The 17241-nt window shown below is 41.9% G+C and overlaps 1 protein-coding gene across 5 annotated transcripts in view; it reads right to left on the bottom strand.

The window, feature by feature from the left end:
* SLX4IP (SLX4 interacting protein) overlaps positions 1–17241 on the bottom strand; it is a 286122-nt gene that overhangs the window by 61310 nt on the left and 207571 nt on the right. For all 5 annotated transcript variants that reach the window (XM_032419180.1, XM_032419178.1, XM_032419181.1 and 2 more), the window contains 2 exons: positions 4954–5043; positions 555–675 (listed from right to left, as the gene is read on the bottom strand). In XM_032419180.1, the coding sequence (XP_032275071.1) occupies positions 555–675; positions 4954–5043 (211 nt within the window). The remainder of the gene's footprint in view (positions 1–554; positions 676–4953; positions 5044–17241) is intronic.

Raw genomic sequence — 17241 nt, 5'->3', positions numbered from 1 at the left:
AAATAGGGCAGGATAGTTCAACCTCAGTGCCCTTGACGTTTTGGGCCAGATAATGCCTTGTTGTGGGGGGCTTTTCTGTTCATTGTAGGATACTTAGTGGCATCCCTGGCTTCTACTCCCTAGATTCCAGTAGCTCCCTGCCACCCCTCCCGCTTCCCCGATAACAACCCAATGTCCCCTGGGACCCATCACCCCCAGTTGAGAACCTCTGAAATAGGGTGACATATATGAAAGCATTTAAAAAAGCATAAAGCCCCAAATCAAGTCAGCATTAATGTACATCTATTTGAAAGACTACTTGTCAAAAAAAAAAATTTCCTTTAAAGTATTTACAGTTTCCTTAGGAATGTTTTATTTTCTATTTTTATATATTTTGCCTACCATTAAAAGCCCTCCAGGGCTTTTTGGTTAATTTTCTTTACCCAAACAAAGCATCCTCATTAGAACATAGTTTTTAAATGTATCACTGTACTAACATGACAGTCAGAGTCAAACATAATTGCCATCTCTACAAAGCAGAAATTTTATCCAAAATCAAAGTACTCAGTGCCTACCTTTTAAGGTCAAGGGACTGAATCTTGTGAATTCTGTATTTGATGGCCTGTGCTGTTTACGAACTTCCAAGTACTCCTTAACTCTTGAATCAATGGTTTCTTTTAACAGTAAACAGACTTCCTAAAGTAAATTGAAAAATGAGATATAATTTTCTCATGTAATGCAATGCAAAAAGAGTCAACATCGTGCATATTAAAAAGTCAACACTGAACATTTTATTTTGTTTGCTTTTTTACTTAGCTGTGAAAGCTGAAAAAAATGCTATCTGTGCTCGAGGGTAACATGCCAGGTTTAAGTTTGCTCCTGAGGTTTGTTCAAAACCATGATGTTGGCTTACTCTGTGACCCGAGAAATTCATTTCATTTCCCTCTGCCTCAGTTTCACATTTCTAAAAGGAAGATAAAAACAGTGAAGTGCCCCGTGTGTGGCCAGGCAAGACTGGGGATGGCAGTCCCCTCCCCCCAATGGTTTCAGTGGACTGTTGTCATGTAGGGATACTAGGGACAGGGTCATCAGCTCTTCGGATTTAAGAGGAGCCAGCCACAGTGATTTTTATGTGAATATTTCCCATTTTTATGCGAATATTTCCCATTTTTCAAACTTGGTTCAAAACCTTTTTTTTTTTTAAAGATTTTACTTATTTATTTGACAGAGAGAGAGAGCATGAGTGGGGTGAGGGGCAGGGGAAGGAGCAGGCTCTCTACTAAGCAGGGAGCCTGATGCAGGGCTCAATCCCGGGACCCCAGGATCATGACCTGAGCAGAAGGCAGCCACTTAATGGACTGAGCCACCCAGGCACCCCCCAAAACAAACAAACAAATAAAAACCCTTTTTTAACCTAAACACCACCATTCACTAGTTTCTGGACTCAGGTTTAGAAATCTACTGAAGAAAGAACAGTATTGAGTGATGGGCTGAAGAGAGAACTAGAAACCAGTAATGTGATTTTCTTCCACGCTCTTCTTGATGATACTGTACATGCCCATTTGCTTTTGTGAAAACTGCACTATATCCACCAATTAATGGTGAAAATAATTTAACTTCTCATATTTCTCTAAAGTAGATTAGTATTTATTAGGCAACAGAAACACATGGTTTTAATTCAATGTCAACATACCACACCACTAGCAAATTTCTGGAGTTGTCTATTGTTTTATTTATCAGTGTTACTTATGAAAAGAAAAACAAAACTCTCAAAGTCCACCACACAACAGGAAGAAACTGTCCACTAGAGACATGTAGCCATTGCAGGGAAAGGGAAAAATGGCACACAAATCTAAATTTCTTAATTTAGATTAAGAAACTGGTCCAAGTCCCAGCCTCTGCAGAAGGCTCGGAGTTGCCGAGGTCAACTCAAACCTGTTTCACTGGTTTCTTCAATGCCATCTCAGGTTGATCTCTTAGAATCTTCATAAATTAAAACAAGAACAAAATTCTAAGTAGCTCTGAAGGGCAATGATCGCCAAACTTGTTTTTTATTGCTAATACGTACACTCCTCAACAGTACTGAAAATCCTTGATTTAATTCACAAACGTGATCTACATAAAATGTAAACACTGGTCTCCTCTCTCTGCTCTCATTTTGCAGCCCAAAGATGCAGTGCCTTGTGGAATACAGAGATATCCGTTTACAGTTGAGCATTTTGGCATTGTTCACACAACAGAAAGGCAGCCTTGCCTCATACTGTTGTTTTAACAATTAAAGAATTTTGCTTCACATGCAGGGTTCAACTATGACTGAGCTAGAAAATATGTGAAAGACATACATGGAAACAGAGATTGTTAAAATTTGGCCATAAATGCCCTATAAGGCTAGAACTAAAAATAGTACGACAAAAATAAAACAAAGGCCCATACAACACAAACTTTCTCCCTATAGTTACGGGGCTTTCCTTCCGTGAGTCAGGTTTGACGAATGGAAGGCAGACCATGTGCAGTGTGGTCAAGATACCCTAGTAACTGACCACACCACACTTAGCGAAGCATTCTCTTCAGAACCAGAGCAATGCAAGAAAAGACAAATTCCCAGCTACACCAGAAGGGCACATAAGAAGACCAAGATGAAATCGAAGACCAAGAGGACAGAGATATATACAGTATTTCTACACTAACAGGGGTTCACACTTGCTTCCTCAAGTTCACAAATGAAACAGTTCGAGTTTGCCTGCTTGGGTACAAAGACTACTCGTGCTGGACTCAAAATAAACTTGGGTTTAATACATGCAATTAGTTCCTTTTTCTGAAAAGGAACTGGACATTCTTAAGACTTTCACTATATTAAAGCATCTGCTAAAATGCAATCAAATTGATTGCTCATGAAATCCCAATCATGAAATGATCTAATAATAAAAAAGATGAAAGCACTGAGACACTGAATACAGGCTAGAGTCATATCCTTTCCTTGATTAGTTTTTCTCCTTTCTCCGTCTCTCTCTCTCAGCAATTTTAATGTCAGTGAACAAACTTTAAAGGAACAACTTCAAGTATAAGCAGCAAACCATCCACTTGGCTTTGAGAGAGAAGCTTGGCTTGCTGGCATGACCTGCCTTCTTGCAGCCAACGCTGCAGCCAAGCTCTGCAGGTCCAATCGTGCACTGAGCACCTTTGCTAAGTCATGCCTCGCTGCCCGGACGTAGTACTAGGTGGGGCAGCAACAGCTGTGTGTGGCACCCTGGAAAAATCTAGCCTCATGCTTTGCCTAGGAGGTGATTCACACATTCATAGCTTTATTTTAAAGCCTTCCAAAGCAACTGACTCTTGGCAAAACTGACTACATATCAACAAGAAAGGGCAAAGGCTGAGGTGGTAAGCTGGGAGAGAATGGAGGAAAAGGTGGGCCCAAAACAGTGGATTCTAGAATGCTGTTAATGTCAGTCAAGTCAGAAGACTTTTGGGGTGAGGTCCCCTCAGGTGAGCATTAGTCACTTTGGGGAAACAGAGTGTGGGTAAGCCAAATTTGGAATTCCATGGAGTTGAGTTATAGTAGGAGATGCTGGCTTACTAAATATTAAGGCCTGAAGAGCACAATCCATTTATTAACCTGAATGATAAATCTCATTATTCTGAATCTTGTGCCTGCCTTCTCCCAGCCGTGGGCCACTAGATATCAAGTACAATATTGCCCAGCCAAGTCCTGATTGTATTAGTACCTTGTGGCTGAAAATGTATTACTTATAAATTTTCTTGGAGGGAGTTTTTGTTTTCTAGTAGTCTTCAAAAGTTGACTAAAAACAATAACCACAGTAAAGGTTTTTTTTTTTTTGCTTTGTTTTGTTGCCACTATCACTAGATTCTTCTCCATATACTACCTTTCAATAAAACTTATTTTTATTTCTAGCTCTAAAAAGCTATTGTGATGAGTATCACGGAGGACACAAAGTGCTATAATATTCTGAAAGTTATCTGAAAGCCACTGCCTCACTATCACTCTCCCTGCTCTCTAGTACAAGGACATGGAGAAGGAAGCAGAGCACGTGAGGAGAGCCAGATGCATTCTAGAACCTTCTGCCACAGCAGACTGGGGTGGGAATCTCAGGGAAGCTGAGAGCTAGCAGTGACTCAGAGGCCTCTGGTTGAACTCTTTCATTTGCAGATAAGGAAACTGAGGCCCAGGGAGATCAAACACCAGGCTCCCAGCCACATGACCATCCAGCCATCCTCCTCCCTGACTGGCCTCAGTGAGAAGGAATATAGTCAAACATCTCCACACTTGCCGTCAAAGACTCGTGTTAAGAAAAGTATGGTACAAGGGGGGCCTGGGTGGCTCAGTCATTAAGTGTCTGCCTTTGGCTCAGGTCATGATCCCAGGGTCTTGGGATCGAGCCCCACATCAGGCTCCCTGCTCCGCGGGAAGCCTGCTTTTCCCTCTCCCACTCCCCCTGTTTGTGTTCCCTCTCTCACTGTGTCTCTCTCTGTCAAATAAATAAATAAAATCTTAAAAAAAAAAAAAGTATGGTAGAAGACAAAAAGGTGGATGATGATAATTTAAGAATTAAATAAGAATTTGATTTCAAGGTGTGAAAGATCAGAATTGTGTTCACCCCACACCTGCTTCAGGGTCTTGGTCTGTCCTTTACAAACAGATTAAAATCCTTGCTTGCCTAGAACTCTCACTTGACCATCGTCTTCTGTTTTAACTATAATGAGCCCTTTCCCCCAAAACAAAGAGGTTGAAAATTCCTGGTTTAAATAATTTAGCTTATGAAATATATAGATGTATCACTTTCTCGGGGAAAAAGAAGCAAGTGTATGTCTGTCATTGGAATATAACAACTGTTTCTCAAGGGTTAAATATAATTCAATATTTTTTGCCCACTAACAAAAATGAAAGCTGGAAAGAGTTAATATTTCTTCTAGCAGCAGCAACTTGCATTTAAACAGTGAAAAGTTTTGTGGTACCTCTTTCTTCTGTTCAGAAAACCAGCTGGTATCTTTGTTTGAACCTTGTGGCAGTATGTGAAGATCCACCAGGACAGCAAAATTCCCACACTAAAAAGACATTAATGGCAGAGTTAGCTCACACCCAGCAAACAATCAGAGAAAAATCTCACAAATTCCTATGTGGTTGCTCATGATGAAATGGCAACAAAGTTCCCTAGTGGACAGAAACCTTCATATGGGGCAGGGATACACATCATAAACCTACTAGTTTTTGCAAGTTTAATATTTAGGGTAGAAATGCTAATATTTTAGTCATGACAGTAAAGACAAAATATCTCTCTGGGCCACACCTTGAAAGGGGATTGCTCAAGACATCCAGTGGCAGTTGTACAACTATCAGACATAGAAAGAAGTCAAATAGGCCAGTCCTGGGTAGGCTCCAGAAAAGAAGTGTTCTGTGGATAGTCAGGGCAAGTCTTTCTTCTAAGTAGGAAAAAACAGATATAAGCTATTGCATTTTTAGACAGACAAAAGGAATGGCTGGGACAGCACATCTTAGAACAGAAATGGAAATGAGGACAAACAAAAAAGAACCAAGGACAGGAAGGTAGATGCTGAATGACAATTATCAAAACTAAATTAGTTTCATTAAAATATGCTATAAAACTGTCCAAACCCTGCTTCCTGTCACTGTACAACAGGGTAGCCAATAACCACGTGTGGCTACTGAGCACATGAAATGTGGCTACTATGATTGAGAAGCTGAATTTTAAACTGTATTTAACTTTAATTTAAACAGCCATATGTGGCTAGCCACTCTGTGGCACAGCTACAGACCCTGTAAAATGTAGCCTTATAACTACTCACACCTTATGAGTGATTTCTGAAAATCTCTAACTGTGGATGAGCTAACTCAGAAAGGAATAGAAGACCAAAACTGCAGGTTGGGGACGGTCTCCGAGGCCCAAAGGGTCAGTGATGGCCTATAGGAAAATGTCACTTCTGCACTTCTTTGGCTAAATAGTTTTTTTTTTCCCTTTTTAAATCCTGTGCTATAATTCAATGGTGAAAGGAACGTATTTTCAACTAATGACCTGTGAACACCAAACGTAAATATGGGAAGAAAATAAAACATGACATTGACATCATACCATACACAAAAATTAATCTGATATGGATGATAGACCTCCACATAAAAACCAAAACTGTCTTGCCAAACAGAATAGAAAAAAATTTCTTAGGACACACAAAGCACAAAATACAGAGGAAAAATATTATTAAATTGAACTCTGTCAAAATTGAAAACCTTTGCTCATTAATAAAATGAATATGTATGTCACAGGCTGAGAGAAAATATTCATAAATGCATGTATCTGACATAAAGGAGTGGCATTCAAAATAAAGAACTACAAGTCGATATTAAGAAAACAAACAACTCAAGCTTGAATAGATACTTCACAAGATAAACAAACAGCTAATAACACATGGAAAAGTATTCAACATCAGTCATCGGACAAATGCAAATTAAAACCACTAAGAGATACAACCCTGTACCTACCAGAATGACTAAAATTAAAAAGACTGACACACCATATGTTGGTAAGGATGTGGAGCAATCCAAACTTTCATACATTGCTAGTGGAAATGTAAGATGGTTCGACAACGCTGGCAAACAGTTGGTCAGTTTCCTACAGTTAAACATACATTTCATTTACTGACTAAGCCAACAATTCCATTTTAGGTATTTACCAAGAAAGATAAAAACATGTGAACAGAAAGACTTGTACTCAAATGTTAGTCGAAGTTTTATTTATAATAGCTAAGACAGAAAACAACCCAAGTCATCAACAGGAGAATAAACAAAGTGTGGTACATTCATTCAATGGAATGCTCCTCACAAAACTACTGATACACTCAACATGGCCTGATCTCCACCTTATGTTGAGCAAAAGAAGCCAAGCTAAAAGAATACCTATTGTATGATTCCACTAATATAAAGTTCTAGAGCAGCAAAACTAATCTGTGGTCAAAGCAATCAGATAGTGGGCCACCTGGGGGGCTCAGTCGGTTAAGCATCCACCTTCGGCTCAGGTCATGATCCCAGGGTCCTGGGATCAAGCCCCGATTCAGGCTCCCTGCTCAGCAGGGAGCCTGCTTCTCCCTCTCCCTCTGCCTGCCACTCCCCCTGCTTGTGCTCTCTCTGTCTCTGTCAAATAAATAACAAAAACATCTTTAAAAAAAAAAAAAAAGGCAATCAGATAGTGATTATCTAGGGAGCAACTGAATGAGAATAGGCACAGAAGAACTTGGTGTGGCAATGGGAATGTTCTGTATCTTGGTGGGTTATATGCTAAAGCTCAGTTCATTTCAGCATATATAAATTACACATCACTAATAAATAATTTTTTAAAAGCTGTGTAAAAGCACATTTATATTTACTGACAGTTATATAAAATGTATTATGTCCCTGAAAATGTATGGGTATTTCGGGGAAGACCAAAGTGAAGTTCATCGGGTAAAAAATCATGAAATATGGTGAAAGAGGGTCTCCTACGATGTCAAACAGTAGAGTGTAACCCACTGAACTGCGGTATACTGTGTTACAACCAGTATTTTATTGTAAAGAAAGAGAATCAAAGGGAATATTTGAATAGAATAAAAAATACCAGTATGTCACATGGTAAGGTCAAGTCTTGTTTTGTGAAACTTATGAGTATAATGACTTATGATGTAAAGCCTCTTACTGTGGATTTGTGATCAAAACTGTTTGAAAACCATACTCAAGTATACTGTTATCCTAAAAGTTTCTTCACAATGCTGATTATAGATTTAACCTTTAAGGAGTATGCTGCCACCAGGTGGAGGTCACATGCCACAACTACATGATCTTAGCCAGGGGTTATTAACCTTTTGTGTGCCATGGACCTCTTTGGGCAGCTGTGAAGCTGATGACATGGGCTAAGAATAAGGTTTTTTAAATGCATGAAACACAATGCATAGGACTAAAAAAAAAAAAATGATTTGACTGAAGTATGATTATCCAAATTAAAAAAAAATTTGTATGTGATTTAGTAATGTATGCACTTGTTTATTAAGGCACTGGCTCTTCTCACATAGTGGTCGATCTAATAACTACCATAAATACAAAGTAGTGGTAAGCATAAATGATATCTTCAGATATGTGCCACAATTATAATATAATATGAAAAGAGAGATGATTCTAATGGTGACACATACTGCGAATACTACTGTGTTTTAAATACTTAACTTATAGGGCACCTAGGTGGCTCAGTTAGTTAAGTGCCCAACTCTTGGTCATGATCTCAGGGTTGTGAGATTGAGCCCTGTGTCGGGCTCCATGCTCAGCACAGTCTGCTTGAGATTCTCTCCCTCTCCTTCTGCCTCTCCCCCAGCTTTGCACACGCATGCACACGCACTCTCTAAAATAAATAAATCTTTAAAATAAATAAATACTTAACTTATAATAAAAAATAAATTGATTAGAATTTGGTTAAAATAAAGATGTAATTTTGTTCCCATCCAAGTTCACTGACCCTCTGAATTCTACCACAGACCTGCTGAAGCTCCATAGATGGCAGAACAAGAGCCTCTCCAAAGCAACAGGATGTGCCTTACGCACATCTTACTGGGTTTCCTGCAAGTGTTTAATCCTGACTCCTCAAACCAAGTTCTCTACAACCTCCTCTCTATTAGCAAAAATATCTTTTAAAATTAAAAAAAAAAGTGATGCTTGAACAATCTGAATCAATAGTATATAATAGTAGCTTTCTACAGAATTAAACAGCAACATCTAATTTTGTATTTTCTCATTTCATAACTTTGATCACAAATAACCCAGTGTAAGTTTGATGATAAACAGACTAATTAGAATGCCTTTTTTTTTTTTTTTTTTTTTTTTTAAATAAATCACGGAATCTTACTCTGGTGTTCAAACTTTCCTGGATTTCAGCCAGACCCCACCACCGGGCACACATGCGGTCTGCCCCCTCCCCGCCAAAAGCAGGCTTCTCCCTCTGCAGCCAGCAGTTCTGAGTTCTTCAAACTCCCACACTAAGCATCAGGATTGTGCCTTTCTAAAGTTCCCTGCTCTCAAAGCTTTGCTGCTTTGCTCCCATGAGTAAACAGACGTTGGGCGGGGGGTTCTCTTACTGCTGCCAGAAGCACAGCCTTCACTTCTCCTTAATTAGGAGGTAATTTCATCTCTCAGCAGATAAACTGTCCAGCTCTCTTCAGAAAGGAGGAACACACTAACCATCACTTCTTTCTTAGGCCTGAGCTGCTCATTTTACACAGGCCAAGTTATCTCTTTAACAGACCAAAGGCTACTAGAAGCTTCGCATCCCATGCCCTGGGTTGTGAGTCAACAGGCCAGGGTGTGATCCAGCTTCTAACCCCCTCCACCCAGAGGTTTCAGCCAAAAGCCTGGGAGTCAAACCTAACTCCTCCCTTTCCCTAGCCCTCCACCATCAGTCACCAAGTCTTGTGGATTTTACTTCTTAAAGAGCTAACCCCCGCCCCTGCCCCGTCTCTTGTTCTGCAGCTCCTATCATCTCCCACTTGGAATATTAGGGCTGCTTCTCTTGGTGTCTCGTGAACTCTCAATGCCCCTATCAGAGCAATCTCTAACATACGTGCTGCTTCTGCCCTCTGCTTCTAATGCACCTCAATGTGTTTAGTGAACTTTTATGCATCCTTGAACCCTAGGCAAGGGCATGGGCATCTCTGTGGAGCTTTTCTGAATAGTCTTATCACTTCCTCCTCTGGGTCAGGCATATGCTTCACATGCTTATTTATTCCTGCACTAAACAGCTGGTCTATGTAGGGGCCGCCCCTGCTAGGCTGTTAGCTCCTTGGTATAGACAGACAGGGTCCCAATCTCATTTGACTCTACACTGCAGCAATCAGCACAGGACCAGCTCATAGTAAGTGCGTAAGTGCGTGCGTGCGTGCGTGCGTGCGTATAGACAGCTTTAATCTTCAGTGAGACCATCCTGGCCCTGCCCTCCAGCATCCAGGCCACCACTGCTCTGCCTGGAGAGTCTTTCTCAAGGGGAAGGAAACAGAGCAAGTGCTTAATATTTAATAGACGGAAGAAGGGAATGAGTGAATGAAGTCAAGATAAATGCGCTCTGAATTTTGGGCAAACCACAGGTTCATCTGCTAAGTGAGGGCGCTGAGCCCATTCTGGGGACAAGGCTGTTCCAATTCAGCCCAGGACACTGATGCATTATAGAACAACTTCCTCCCTCCTTATTCTAGAGTGGCAACAACTACACCGTCACCAGTGGCAAGCAGTCATTTTCTATAGTTTGAAAAAAGGGAATAATACAAGGACCCTACAATTACTTTGCCCTAAACTCACTGCCAGGGGTGGAAGATCTTATCTTCGAATTTTACCCTACGTGTAAAATAAAGGTGGAAATGCTAACACTTCTCACACATGTAGGTATCTCAGAAGGAGGCTCAGAACGGCGAGATCTGTGTATTCTCTCTCTCTCTCATTCACTCATTCCTTCAACACCCGCTGAGTTTCATAGGGGTACTGGCCAGAACTTGAGGCAGCAACAGAGCACTGCGGTAAGTGTAACCACAGCATACACCAAGGACCAGAGGTGGCCAGGCCACAACTCTGCTCTAGGGAGGCCAGGGCTGAGGGGTATGACCTCTCAGCTAAGTCCTGAGGAAGAGGGCAAGAGGCAGAGAAAGAAAAACAAACAGCACCCACATAGGAAAAAGGCTTGAACAGCTTGCATGCTCTGGGGACAAGAGTCCAGTAAGCAGAAAGAGGGCAACATCAGCAGATGAGGCCAACAGGGTAGGAGGGTTCCACTGGGCAGGCCAAGGAGAAACAAGACCTGTAGGCTGGAGAGCTCTCTCAGGTAAGGAGTGTGGTGCGTGCGCTGGTGGGGAGAAATCATGGAACCATGCAGACAGGTTTAAAGTCACCCCAAAAACCCAAATAAGAGACAATGGAAGGTGATGGGTGAAGACAAAGGGGTAGATTTGGGAGAAACTCAAAAAAGAAAGAAGAGGATGTGGTTGGGTGTAGGACGAGGAAGAGCAAAGATGATGCTCTAGGCATGTGAGTAGTGTCAACCATGCCCATGGGGCTGTCCACAGGCAACTCATCCAGATGGGTCTGTTCTGTCACTGGCATTTTATCCTCACCTGTCATCAAGGATTTAAGGCAGGTTGGATTAACAAGGCAAAGACTAAAAATAGAGGAAATAAGAAAAACAAGGGTAGAAACATAAAATGAAACCAACGGTAGGTCTGTCCAACATTCCCACCATGGTCATAGGTCTCTGCAATATTTGGCTCTGAGTTTGCTAGTTTCCAATGTAAAAAAAAAAAAAAAAAAAAAAAAGCCAATCAGAGTCCATAAGATGAGAATCAATCAGTACTGAAGATAACTCGATCATTCCTAAATATTAAATCTAGAAAGACACTTCTCCTGAAGGTTTTCATGAAAAAACAGAAACAAAAAAACAACACGTCAATTCTCTTCCTGGAGTAACAACTTTACTAAAAGGCTTTAAGGAACATATTAAATATTTTCATATCAAAATAAACTGCAGTATGTTACAACATGGAATTAAAAAGTCATGTGGTTTTGAAAGAAAAAGCACAGTTTACAGAGCACCTATGTTCTAGGCATTGTGCTAAGCTTTACTTACAGTATTCAACTTAATCCTCACCACTAGCCTATGAAAGAACACAACTGTTACTCACATTTTATAGATAAGGAAGTGGAATCTGAGAAGGTAAGGACTGGTCCAGTATGACATAGTAAGTGACAGACCCAGGAATCAAATCCAAATCTCTGAATACTCCAAAGCCCACTGCCATGCATTACTTCAAAGGACCTGCTTCCAGAACCCATGTGGAGGCACATTTAAGGCTGCCTAGCCTGGACCCACCCCACTGTACCTATTCCCTCTAGAGTGAGCATTGGCAGCCGTGTCTATCCATTAGTGCCACGGGACTGAACCAAGGATGCTGCACAGAGTCACTCAGCTCCCTTCCCTGAGCAGAGTGATTCACTCCATCCTGGAAGCCAGGCACTAAAAGAGTTCAGATGCTGAAGCTGCCGGTGTGGGATGCCCTCTTGGGTAAGAGAGCAGGGTAGTGGCAAAGCCCCACTGCAGAAGGAGTGGGGTGGGAGGGCTAGTTCGGTAGAAGGCAGGAGGAAAGGGGAAAGTAAAGAAAGCAGCAGAGCACTAGGGCAGTAAATCACACTGAAGGTGGGGTGGGGGTTGGGGGGCAGGAACAGTGATCCCTGGACAGTAACAATCCTTACCCGGAGTTAAAGCAGAAGAAAAGTCGACACAAATCTTTTGTCAATTTAACCCCCTTGGCCTGCTCCTTACTATAATACTCGCCCAAGGAATCCAAGCTTGCAGTTTACATTCAACAAAAGCAAGCAGCATACCTTTAGGATGGCATATACGATAAACCAGCAGACAGTTAGGTCAGGGAAGGAGAGAATAAAGAGTCATTCCATTGGATATACACTGTTTCCTTAACCTAACTGCAGAAACTCAAGGGTGAACAAATTGGCAATAACAAGAGTTAAGATTCCTTGAGCACTGATTGTGTGCCACATACTGTGTGAAGCCCTTTCTGTACCTTATTGCATTTGACTCTCAGGACAACCCAGAGAGTCATAAACGATTACCAGTCAGTGTTCTGGAAACATCGAGAAACTGAAGAGCTCTGCTCTCTTTCACTTGTCGAAGATCCCCAGTGATCATGGCTAGGTTTTGTTTGGTGTGGTGCCTTGCCAACCTGGCAATACCTGGCAGGCCAGGTAGAAGGAACACTATAATCTTAGTAACAGAATGAGACACAGCCCGAATTCAAGATCACAGCATACAGAGAAGGCCTGGAGAAAGCCCTCTGACGACAAACAGGAGAAGGGCCTCACGCAGGAAGTCCGAGGCCACGAATCTCTTCTGATGATGCCCCAGTGCCTTCCACTTTAAGATCCCACCTCCTGGTGGTGTTTCGGTTTACCACCATTGTTTGGATTCTATTTGCACACGTTTGCCCCAATGCATAGGTTACGAAAGAGCCACACTGAGTCTGGCGCACTGTCTCGTCCTGAATTAGTTCGCTACGGGCCACGCCAGCGTTAATAGGAAAAATCTTAGCAACCAACAAGTCCTTCCCCTGAGCATTCTCTGACACCTTTCAGGCAGGAATAAGCTCCTGTTTGCTGCCACAGCACTTTATTCATGACTCCGTTGTGGAATCATCATAGGCTGTAAACACATGGCTGCATACATCCATCCCCCAGGGGCTGCCTGTGGGGAGGAGCTGCTTTCTGTTACCCTTGGGCTCTCACTGCCTCAAACTGGGCCTGACAGTGAGGAGTGCTTGTTAAATGAATTAAAAAAAAATACATCAATGATAAAAATTACTTTAATGTCTGCCTTGTTCTCTGTCTAGGAGGGATTACCTCCCTCTTACCTGCACCCTGTCCTCAGAATAAGAAACACCACAGAATCAAACTCACGGCTTGCAATTAAGTTGGCTCATTTATGAATAGAATAGTGTCACACCAGAAAACAGGCTGTGATGCCCGCTCCTCCGTGCCACACAGTTATTTTCCCACCTTCCAATCAGGCAGAACAATCTGTAAGACCCTGGCAGACTGTGTGAATTCAAACCCCATAACGGGAACGTGTGGGGGCTTCGTTGGTTGCAAACAGATGACTAGTCCTTTGAGCTCAAGTTTTACCGGCTGAATGGGATGCAGGGGAGGAAGTGACTTGTCTCAAGTGAAAAGGAATCAGAAGGGGAGGGAGTTTCTGTCTCCTGTTCAGTGTCTGTTGTGGGACTTTTGGCTACAGGTCAGGGATGTACACCTTTCCAGTCACTTGTTTGTTTTTCTTAACAGATTTATTGTCATGCATGGGGAAAGATTCTACATGGGTGAGAAGCAAGTCACAAAGGAATGAGAAAGAACACGGAGAAGCAGAGCTAATGGGTTTGATGACAAGGAGGTAAAATACAGTAAGAGGCTGATGTCCTTCAGTAAATTGTCTCTGGTCTCCTACTAAGAAAGAGTTTGGGGGTTTTGGCCTAGAGTGCTCATACAGTGGCTCACAGTCTTCCTGGGTAAGATCTGGGAAGGGAAGTAAAGCTCTGCTGGGAATAAAGCAAGGCCAACTAAAGTGGTATATATTACAAAATAATGCTTAAATTTAACAGATGCCACTGGAACTTTTAAGTAGCATTTGGGGCTGAATCACAGACTCTAAAAGCCACTGTGGCAGGAAAAGTGCAGTTAGGAATAAGCCCTCAGCCACTCCTTTTGAAAGATAAAGACTGACTTCATTTCTTGAGACACTCTCCCTGACGATTTTCAAGAAATTGTTCTTTCAAATGTAACCGGCAGGCCACTATTCCTCAGGGGAGTGGCCTGTGGTGTGTGCAGACTGTGTGCAGCAACGAGGAGCACCATGAATTGGGGGGTAGGCCAGACCTGACTTTAAACCCCTGCCCTGCACCTCAATTCTCCCAGGCCAGAGGAAGCACCTGCAATGGGAAATGGGAAGAGCAATGAAAACACCTTATGATGGTATCTGATCATGAAATGAGGGTATGCAGGTGCAAAGCTTCAGCACGGCTCCAGCCATACAAAGAGCTCAATGGGTTGTTTTGGGGGTTTCTCCCCGCTCCCAAGGCAGAATTTGCTTCCAATTCCAGGGCATATTAAATGAACTCTGAATTGTCAGTTATGTAAGATTTACAAACAGGGCACAGGTTTCCACCTATTCCTACTAAGAGCTAATAAATGCCTCATAATTCTTTCATTCAGTTATACTCTGGCCACACACTGCTTCTTAGAAGAAGAACAGATGGCTTGTAATCACAGCAGATTAAAAATATGAACTCTCCTCTCATATATGTCTGCAACAGAGAACGTGAAATGAAAAGATAACCTGAAAGAAATTATTATGTGCTTGTCTATAGGGAACTTGTCTTGAGAGAGTCTTAAATGGCTGGAAAGAACGCAACATTCATAGTTAGCAACACGTAGACCATCAGGAGTGTGTTCAGGACCAACTACGGCCAACCACTTTAGCAATCTGAAAATGGAATTTGATAAACAATAGGGGCGTCAGTCCCCACAAATTCCCCTCACAACTTTAACTAGCATATGAGTTATCAGGAAACTTTGGAATGTGGGTTTGATTTTAAACTCTTCAAAAATTAACATCTTAGAAAATATTCTTTCATATCCCTGAAGAATCTTGACATTCTTCAACCTCAAGAAGAATAAAAGCAGTGCAGCCTTTGAGTTAAAGAAATTTGCCACCAATTATAAATGAATCAGAATGAAAAAAGAAAACCTCTGTAAATATTCCTCTAGTGATCAATGCCTAGAATTCGTGGATTGTTCTACAGGGTGGTCAATCTTGGAGGGAAATTTCTTGAAAGAGGAAGGGAGATACAAGATAGATGGCACAATTTTCCAACTTCCTTGGTGTGGGGACAAAGAGTGTTTGATGAATACTGTGGTGAATCTGGGTGACTTAAAGAATTCTGTTTATTTGGTTAAATGTAAAATAATGTAAGGAATCCTCCACATCCGTATGTTTCCTCTGGAATCCTCTCATCTACTTTCAAATATAACAAAGGACTTGCCAGATGAAGCTATGGCATGTACTCTCTGTTCAATCTAGTTGTCATTTAACTTTTTGTGGGGGTATTAATATTGTTGATAAAGGGGGCTACATTTGCTCTTCTAAACTGGGTCAGGGTAAGTAGTGCTTCCGAAGGCAGCTTAAAGAGGCCAAAGATAAGGCTACATGTAACCTTGACAGGAGGGCACAAAGAATACAAGTACATGTCTGCAAACCAAAACACAAGCTCAGAGCGAGGACTTCCTGAGGCCTATGGCACATGAAAAGCTTCCACCTCTGCACGGCTCAGGCTTACCAGAGCTTCGGAGAGGCCCAACCAAGTCAAGCGCAAGCCTCATCTCTGCCCTTGGCCATACTTATTCTCCTGGTTCTGCCAGTTCAGGAAAGCAATCTGTGTGCACAACCCTAAGGATATTTACCCACTGGAGCCTAGATAGAGAGCCTTGGCTCTCAAAATACCAGGAGCATCAGAATCTCCTGGAGCTTGTCTGCTATGCAAATTCAGACCTAGCCAATTGGGAATTTTAGGGATACCCTGTGTTTTAAAAACAAGTTTTCCAGGTGATTCTGGTGCAAGATCAAGTTTAAGAACCACTGCTGTAGGTCACTGTGTCTCCCTGAAGACCATTTGTGGCATTCTCAGGATGATACAGGACATTTTTGGAGGCTACAATAAAAAGGAAAAAAAAGTCCGATCAGGCTTCACCATGTAAAAGAATGGAAGGTGGCAGGCAACACACCAGAACTGTGAAAATATTACAATTCTAAAACTCACAAGTAAAGAACATCACCATTTTATCACAATGATAAAATAATTCCCTTAAAGTTGTAAGAAACTCAAATTATGATTTTCCTTAAAAAGAAAACATAAAAACCTTCTAGAGGTGAATGTGATGTGCAGCCAGGGTTGAGAACCACAGATACAATAATGTCTTGCTGAGAACCTTAAAAACTCATCTCTGGCTTAGGATGATAAAGATGGTGACAGAAATCCAATGGGAAAACATGACCTATCTGTCAGATTGAGATGGAGCCTTGGGCAGAAATAGAAAGGAAGGAGGTTGTAAACCCCACAAAGAGGGGGAGGTGATACAGTGGCACTTCAGTCCTTTAAATGAAGTTAGATCACTGGTTTGGAGGGAAGCTGTCCCGGGGCTCAAGGATGGGCACTGTACATGGCTCGGCCACAGAGATGATGAGGGGGCACTGCAGTTGCAATGAGCTCCTAGAGAGAGGCAAATGACACTGCAATTTGCAGAAGGGGGAGAAAGACAGATTTGGCAACTACAAACTTAATCCCTAACAGATCAGAGGGATCTGGAAGAAAACCCAATACGAAAAACTAACTTCATACTCTTCTTTAACAAGGTTCCCAGACGTCCTTTTGCCTGAACCACTCCACCAAAATGGCTTCTGTTAAGATTACCGATGACCTTCATGTAGCCAAGTCCAACGGTCGGTTCTTGGTCCTCATGTTACTTGACCTCTCAGTGCCATCTAAGAAAGTGGTTCTTCCACGTGCCCCTGGAAACCCTCACTTCTGGGATAGTCTGCTTTCCTGGTTCTCCTCCTCCTTCCCTGGCCACTGTTTCTCAGTCTCTTCTGCTGGCTCATCCCCATCACACTGAAT

The sequence above is a fragment of the Phoca vitulina genome, unplaced genomic scaffold (genome assembly GCF_004348235.1).
Source record: "Phoca vitulina isolate PV1807 unplaced genomic scaffold, GSC_HSeal_1.0 scaffold22, whole genome shotgun sequence".
NCBI lineage: Eukaryota > Metazoa > Chordata > Mammalia > Carnivora > Phocidae > Phoca > Phoca vitulina.
Note: the sequence above shows the minus strand (reverse complement) of the source record. Positions and strands in the feature narration are given on the sequence as shown.